The sequence below is a fragment of the Mesocricetus auratus genome, unplaced genomic scaffold (assembly GCF_017639785.1).
Source record: "Mesocricetus auratus isolate SY011 unplaced genomic scaffold, BCM_Maur_2.0 Super-Scaffold_100033, whole genome shotgun sequence".
Classification (NCBI taxonomy): Eukaryota; Metazoa; Chordata; class Mammalia; order Rodentia; family Cricetidae; genus Mesocricetus; species Mesocricetus auratus.
This window is the reverse complement of record NW_024429213.1, coordinates 6,332,874-6,341,862: the sequence shown is the minus strand read 5'-3', so window position 1 is coordinate 6,341,862 and position 8,989 is coordinate 6,332,874. Positions and strand designations below refer to the sequence as shown.

Sequence of the window (8,989 nt, the reverse complement as noted above, 5' to 3'; positions counted from 1 at the left end):
ATAATTGCAAGTAAAAAATAAAAACATAACACAAACAAACATAAGACAGGATCTAATTATTTAGTCCAAGCTGTCCTTGAACTTACTGTGAAGCTGACCTTAAACTCAAAACAATCATCCCACTTCATACTCATGAGTACTGAGATTACAGGTTTGAGTTGGCACATCAGGTTTACGGATTCCTTTCATAATTAAAGCTGGTAAGAGGCACTGCAGTTCTCGCGGGTTCCTCAGAGTCAGGTCTATCTGAAGCCGGCTAACAGAAGCTGGGAAAGCAGGAGGTCTGAGGCTAAGCGTCCAAACGGGTGCTACCTTCGTGGCCACCTACAAGCCGCATTTCTTTGCTTTTGTTGACTCAGTCTTGAAGTGAGTCGTAGACGAGCTGCTTTCAGCGTCAACCTGGAAAAGGTAGCTTGCTTGTGTAACGCCGAGTGGGGGCAAGGTGGCACTTTCTCGTATGTATATGGTTGCTTCTCCTGAGAGCAGTCCTGGCTTCTAAGACTGCCATCCACATAACTGTGGAAGAAGAGCTGACAGTCTGTCTGCATCCTAACAACCCTGGACAGAGCCCAGCATGTCTCAGGCCACCAAGAGAAAGCATGTGGTGCAGGAGGTATTGGGAGAGCACATGGTGCCCTCCGATCAACAGCAGATAGTGAAGGTCCTCAGGACACCCGGGAACAATCTGCTGATAGAGACAGCACAAGGGCAATGCTTCCTAGTGAGCATGCCCTCCAAATACCGCAAGAACATATGGATCAAAAGAGGGGCCTTCCTCATTGTTGACCCTATTGAAGAGGGAGAAAAAGTGAAGGCTGAGATTTCTTTTGTGCTCTGCAAGAACCATGTCCGTTCTCTGCAGAAGGAGGGGCACTGGCCTGAGTCCTTCTCTGAGGTAGCTGAGAAACAAAACAATATGAACAGACAGAGTCAGCCAGAACTCCCCTCTGAACCACAGCTGTCAGGAGATGAGTCAGGTTCTGAAGATGACTCTGACCTCTTTGTCAACACCAATCACAGACAATATCATGAGAGTGAGGAGGAGAGTGAAGAGGAGGAAGAGAAGGAGGAGGAGGAGGCAGCCTGAGCCCGATGGAGCCACTTCTCTACTTGCTCAGGGACTGCCACTTGGCTTTTCTGGGCTTGGACATTCCCAAGGTGCCCTGCAGATCTTTTCTTTTGAATGGAGATAAGGTGTGGCCCCTTTCTGAACTGACCTAGAAGAATTAAACCCCTGGTGGGTAATGACTTACTCTGGTGTCTGAGTGGCTTTCTGTGTGAGGGGAAGCTCATGGTGAAATGAAGCCTTCTTTCTTGGTGGAGGCCTTGGTCACCTCAGGGTAGAATGGGAAGGAAATGGGGTTTGGCTGGAATTTGCTGCATGTGACTTGTTCCCTGTGCTTTGCCTCCTTAACTGACAACAGTCTTACTGCGTTATCTGCATATATTCAGCAGTGATTCCAATAGTTAGGTTACAACATAGGACCCAGTACTCATCTGCCTCTACAGCTCAGGACAAATCCCATGGTGCCTTGTGAGCTGCTTCCCTTCCTTCCTAGTTGTCTTGTCCTGCAACAGTATTTACTGTCTGCTGCCATATAAATAACATACCCCGGCTCTCATTTATTCATTCTTCATGTTTGTTTTTTGTGATATTAAATGTATCCTTGTGTATACACATGTATAAAATATAGATGTATGTACATGGAAAAGTAAACCAGATGGGTTAAAGATAAATCTATCTTTAACTTCTCTGAAAAATGAGGTACTGCAGAAAAACTATAATCTACAAGAGCATTGTAATTTGTAATCTGAACTTCCAAAGATGCATAGATTCCAATCTAGGTATTGCAAAGTAATTAATAATAATAAGTTTATGCCAGGAAATACACACTATTTAACGTCACACTGACAACCTTAAGACAGTAAGTACTTTGCAGGAGATCCAATAGTTAGTACTTAGCAGAACTGGAACTGGAATGTTATAATCTTTAAAGAATAAAATGGCCTTCAAAACCTGTGGTGCCCAAGAATCCCTTGCTTAAAAAGCAAGCTTTAGCTCACAGATAATCTCCTCTCTCTCTTTTTCCACAGACACAATTCCTTAGTCTTGTCCCTAGTTCTGCAACAGAACACCAACTGCAACCTCCTTTCCCCATTGCCCACAGTTCCTCTGGATCCCACAGACCATACCCGCCTAACACTCCCTGCCCCACACTCATCACTGTATCACAGGCCTCAACTGAAGCAGGCATTTCCTGCTCAACCACAAGCCACACTTGCCAGAAATCCAGATAGTCTTCCCACAGAACTTGCCCTCTCTTCTCTCTGTTCCACCATACCTAATCCCTCAAATTCATCCCTAGTGCTGCAACAGATCACCGATGCAGCCTTCCTTTCCCCTGTTCACATTTCCTGTGGATCCCACAGACCAACCCCTCCTTAAAATCCCTCCTCTACTATCATTGTATTGAAGCCTCCAACACCAGAAGGCATTCTCTATAAATACACCAACTGAGCAGGTCACAAAAGCAGGCAACACACAGCCATCACACTATTTGAAAATACAGGGAGGAAACAGAAACCAAGGAAGAAAACAACCACCAACAAGGACAAACACAGAAATCAGCCCCTATGCCTACAATCATCCCAAACCCAGATGCTTAGACACTAGAATAATGAAAAGTTTAGGAATTCAAATAGGAACAACAGAGACAAGCTTCACCAACATAATACAAAAAGTAAAAGTGAGACTCTCAGGTGTTAAATATAAGGAAAATAAATGGTTACAGAGGTAAAAGAAAATGTTAAATACAAAAAAATTCTTGACACAAACCATCCAGGAAACCTAGGATACTCAGAAAAGACTAAACATAAGCAGTAGAGGAGAGGTAGAAGAGTCCAAGCTCAAAAGCCCAAAAATATTTCAACAAAATCATAGAACAAAATTTTCCTAACCTAAAGGAGATATTAATACTGGTACAAGAAGCATACTGCAGAACCCCAAATAGACTGGACCAGAAAAAACTTCCCCTGGTCATATAATAATCAAAACAATAAACATACAGAACAAAGAATGAATGTTAAAAGCTGTAAGGGAAAACACCAAGTCCCATATAAAGGCAGACCTATTAGAATTACACCTGGCTTCTCAATGGAAACTCTGACAGCAAGAAGGGCCTGGACAGAAGCCAGCCCATACTAATATACCCAGAAAAATTTTCAACCACTATAGATGGATAAAATAAAATATTCCATGATAAGATCAAATTTTAGCAATATCTATCTACAAAAATCCTACAGAAGTTGCTAGGAGGAAGAGTCCAACCTAAAGAGTTTAACTGTATCTAAGAAAACACAGAGAATAAATAATCTCACACCAGCCAGAAAGTGGCAGAGCATGCCTTTAATCCCAGCATTGGGGGGGCCAGAGGCAGTGGATTCTCTGTGAGTTTGAAACTAGTCTGGTCTACAAGAGCTAGTTCCAGTACTGCCTCCAAAGCCACAGAGAAACCCTGTCTTGAAAAAACAAATAATAATAATAATAATAATAATAATAATAATAATCTCACACCAGCAAAACAAAAGAAGGCAAATACACACATGCAAATACACATACAAACCACCACAAAAAAACTCAAAAATTGCACTTCTGCCCACACTCAGGGTCGAGGCCAGAGGGGAGCACCAGGTTCCCACCTTAGACCCTAATTCCTCCAGCTTGCCCCCTCTCAGATCCCCTGGCTTGGGGACTGCAGCCAGGTCGACTCGCCCCTGGACAGACAACCAAGCAACCTGCAAAGAGAGGTGATCCACTTCTGCTCATACTCAGGGCAGAGGGCAGAGGCCAGAGAGCAGAGGCCAGAGAGTATTGGATTTGCATGCACCCATCAAAAGGGAACCCTGGTCACCTACAAACCAAGTAAGAGACTCTTTCTACACCCACTGGAGGAAGTGATGGGGAAGAGGCCATATAAGAACACACTCAGCAACAGGAAAAACCAATATGACAACACCAGAGTCTAGAGATTCTATAACAGTAAGAACTGAATACCTCAAAGCAAATGAAGCAGAAGGGAATGACCTTAAAAACACCTTCGTGAAAATGATAGAGGCCCTCAAAGAGGATATGAGAAAATCCCTTAAAGAAATGGAAGAAAAAATAAACCAAAAAATGCAATAAATATAAGAAAAAAAACACAAAAAATCCAAAAAAAATCAAGAAAGGGAAGCAAACATGAAGCAAAAATTACAAGAAACAATTCAAACAGTGCAAGGGTTGAAAACTGACATGGAGACAGAAAAAAAAAACAGTCTGAAGAAATGCTGGAAATAGAAAAACTGGTGAAATGGTCAGGTACTACAGATGCAAGCATAACTAACAGAATACCAGAGATGGGAGAGAGAATCTCAGGTGTTGAAGACACACTAAATGAAATAGATTCATCAATCAAAGAAAATCTTAAGTCCAACAAATCCCTAACACAAATATCCAGGAAATATGGGACTCCGTGAGAAGACCAAACTTAAGAATAACAGGTGTACAGAAAAAGGTGAAGAGACCTAACTCAAAGGGACAGAAAACATATTCAACAAAATCATAGAAGGAAACTTTCCCAACCTAAATAAAAACATGCCAATGAAGGTACAAGAAGCTTACAGAGCACCAAATAGAGTGGACCACAAAAAAGTCCCCTTGCCACATAAAAACCAAGAAAGAATTCTTAGAGCAGCTAAGGAAAAAGTCAAATAACATATAAAGGCAAACCTATCAGAATTACATCTGACTTCTCCATGGAAATTCCAAAAGCCAGAAGGTCCTGGATAGACATTCTGTCAACACTAAGAGACCACGGATGCCAGCCCAGACTACTAAACCCAGCAAAGCTTTCAATCACTGTAAATGGAGAAAACAAGATATTCCATGACAAAACCAGATTTAAACAACACAGAAAGTTCTGGAAGGAAAACTCCAGTCAAAGGAACTTAACTACAACCAGAAAAACATAGGCAACATATAATCCCACTTTACCAACACCCAAAAGAGAAAAGGGGTGGAAATCCACATACAATCCCACCAAGAACAACCATTTCAAAACAAACTAGAATGAGCAATCAAAGGTTATTAATATCCCTTAATATTAATGGTCTTAACTCACCCATAAAATGGCATAGACTAACAGAATGGATTCGAAGACAGACCCCATCCTTGTGCTGCATACAAGAAACACTCTTCAGCTTCAAAGACAAATGTTACCTCAGAGTTAAGGGTTGGGAAAAGATTTTCCAATCCAATGGTCCCAAGAAACAAGCAGGGTTAGCAACCCTAATACCTAACAAACTAGACTTTAAACTGAAATCAATCAAAACAGATGAAAGAGGTCATTTCATATTCATCAAAGGAAAAAAAATCCACCAAGATGAAATCTTGATTCTGAACATCTATGCCTCAGATGCAAAGGCATCCACATTTGAAAAAGAAACATTACTTAAACTCAAACCACACATAAAACCTCACACACTTATAGTGGGTGACGTCAACACCCCACTATCACCACTAGACAGGAGCACCACACAGAAAATTAGCAAAGACACAAAGGAACTAATAGAAGGTATGACCCAATTGGGTTTGACAGACATCTATAGACCATTCCATCCAAACACAAAAGAATATACCTTCTTCTCAGTGCCACATGGAACCTTCTCAAAAACTGATCACATACTTGGCAACATAGCAAAACTCAACAGGTACAAAAATTGGAATAACTCCATGTATGTTATCAGACCACCATGCTTTAAAGTTAGAGTTAAACAACAACACAAATTACAGAAACCCAAAAAACTCATGGAAATTGAATAACATGCAATTGCACCACCCCTGGGTCAAAGAAGAAATTAAAAAAGAAATTACAGACTTCCTAGAATTCAATGAGAATGAAGACACAACACACCCAAACTTATGGGACATTTTGAAATCAGTGCTAAGAGGAAAGTTCATAGCAGTAAGTGACCACATGAAGAAATTGGAGAATAGTTACGCTAAAGAATTAACAGCACAGCTGAAAGCTCTACAACACAAAAAAGCAAACTCACCCAGGAGAAGACACCAGGAAATAATCTAATTGGGGGCTGAATTCAATAAAGCAGAAACTAGGATCACAATACAAAGAATCAATATAAAAAAGAGCTGGTTCTTTGGGAAAATCAACAAGATAAACAATACTTTATCCAAACTCACCAAACAGCAGGATAGGAACATGCAAATTTACAAAATCAGAAATGAAATGAGGAACATAACAAAGGACGCTGAGGAAATCCAGAGAATCATCAGGTCTTACTTTGAAAACCTGTACTCCAAAAAATTCGAAAATTTAAAGGAAATGGATAACTTTCTGGATAGATATGACCTGCCAAAATTAAATCAAATACAGATAAGCAATTTAAATAGACATATAACACCTAGGGAAATAGAAGCAGTCATCAAAAGCCTCACAAAGAAAAAAAATCCAGGGACAGATGGCTTCAGTGCAGAATTTTACCAGAAATTCAAAGAACAGCTTATACCAATTCTCTTCAAATTATTCCATGAAATATAAGCAGAAGGGTCTTTGCCAAATTCTTTTTAGGAGTCTTGATACTCAAGCCACATAAAAAGACACAACTAAGAAAGGGAACATCAGAACAATGTCACTCATGAACATTGATGCAAAAATACTCAATAAAATACTGGCAAATAGGATCCAAGAACACATCAGAAAACCTATCCACTGATACATCAGCCCTTCCAAGACCCCAACCCCAGATGGTCCAGCTTCAGGTGAGATTGGGTCTGCGGCGGGTACCGCCAGCCCAACACCCATTGCCTTGATTTTCCGGGCCGCTCCTGGTATCCAGAAGACCAGCCCACACAGGAAAGACATCAGCCCTTCCAAGACCCCAACCCCAGCGAGTACAGCTTCAGGAGACCCGCCCACACAGCAAAGACTTCAGCAATAACAAGAGTCCAACCCCAGCGAGTCCAGCTTCAGGAAAGACATCTTCCCTTCCAGGCCCCAAATTCCGTGTCAGTATCCTCAGCTTCAGCTGCAGGAAGGAAGGAGAAAACTGGAGACAGAAAGACCCCGCCAGCACCCACTGGAAGAAGAGATGGGAAGAAGACAGAATAAGAGCTCACTCAGCAATAGAAACACCAACATGACCACACCAGAATCTAGGGATCCAACATCAGCAAAACCCAAAAAGCACTATATAGACGAAGAAGAGGAGCCAGACCTTAAAAATTATTTCATGAAGATAGTGGAGACGCTCAAAGAAGAAACGAGGAAATCCCTTAAAGAAATAGAAGAAAAAAAAAACAAAAAAATCCATGAAATGGGAGAAAAAATTCAAGAAATAAACAAATCTCTCAGAATCTAAAGAGCACCCAGAAAAAACATCCAAAAAAATTAAGGAAACAACTCAAACAGTTGAAGGATTGAAAACTGAAATAGAAACGACAAAGAAAACACAGAATGAAGGGATGCTGGAAATGGAAAAGCTGGGTAAACAATCAGGAACTACAGATGCAATTATCACCAATAGAATACAAGAGATAGAAGAGTGAATCTCAGGTGTTGAAGACTCATTAGAGGATATAGAGTTGTCAGCCAAAGAAAATCTCAAAACCAACAAATCCGTAACACAAAATACAGAGTAAAGGGAAAATATTAAGAGCAGCTAAAAAAAAAGGCCAAGTAACATACAAAGGCAGACCTATCCAAATTACAACTGACTTTTCAATGGAAACGATGAAAGCCAGAAGATCCTGGACAGATGTCCTACAAACGCTAAGGGAACAAGGATGCCAACTCAGACTACTATATCCAGCAAAGCTATCAATTACCATAGATGGAGAAAACAAAATATTCCATGACAAAGCCAGATTTAAACAATACGTATCCATGAATCCAGCTCTACAGAAAATGCTAGAAGGAAAACCTAGATCCAAGGAAGATAACTACATTCACAAAGACACAGGCAATATATAATCCCACTTTACAAAACACCAAAAGAAAAAGGGAGGAGAAACTACACAAAATAACTTCACTAACAATAAATCAAGCACAAACAAGGATCATCAATACATGGTCATTAATATCCCTCAATGTTAACAGCCTCAACTTGCCTATAAAAAGACACAGACTAGCAGAATGGATACGAAGACAGAACCCTTCCTTCTGCTGCATACAAGAAACACATCTCAACATCAAACACAGACGTTATCTCAGAGTAAAGGGTTGGGAAAATATCTTCCAATCAAACGGTCCCAAGAAACAAGCGGGTGTAGCAATCCTAATATCTAACAAATTAGACTTCAAATTAAAATCAATCAAAAGAGATGAAGAAGGACACTTCATATTCTTCAAAGGAAAAATACATCAAGACGAAGTCTCAATTTTAAACATCTATGCCCCAAATACAAAGGTACCTTCATTCGTGAAAGAAACATTACTAAAGCTCAAAATGCACATAAAATCTCACACACTAATAGAAGGAGACTTCAACACTTCGCTCTCACCGCTAGACAGGACCTCCAGACGGATACTTAACAAAGAAACAAAAGAACTAATAGAAGTTATGACCCAACTGGGTTTAACAGACATCTATAGAACATTCCACCCAAATACAAAGGGATATACCTTCTTCTCGGCACCACATGGAACCTTCTCTAAAATCAACCACATACTTGGCAACATATCAAACCTCAGCTGCTACAAAAAAAATTGGAATAACTCCATGCATCTTATGTGACCACCATGCTTTAAAATTAGAAGTCAACAACAACACAAATTGCAGAAACCCTACAAACTCATGGAAATTGAATAATGCTCAACTGTACCATCCCTGGGTCAAAGAAGAAATAAAAAATGAAATTAAATACTTCCTCGATTTCAATGAGAATGAAGACACAACATACCCAAACCTATGGGACACTTTGAAAGCAGTGCTA

At 40.3% G+C, this 8,989-nt stretch overlaps 1 protein-coding gene across 1 annotated transcript; it reads left to right on the top strand.

Annotated features, from left to right (window-relative positions):
- The first annotated feature begins 554 nt into the window (after nucleotides 1-554).
- Nucleotides 555-1,163, top strand: LOC101826648 (probable RNA-binding protein EIF1AD). The gene has a single exon (XM_040733733.1). It carries the CDS (start codon nucleotides 575-577, stop codon nucleotides 1,085-1,087), a length of 513 nt encoding a protein of 170 aa, XP_040589667.1. The 5' UTR covers nucleotides 555-574; the 3' UTR covers nucleotides 1,088-1,163.
- Nucleotides 1,164-8,989: the final 7,826 nt, after the last annotated feature.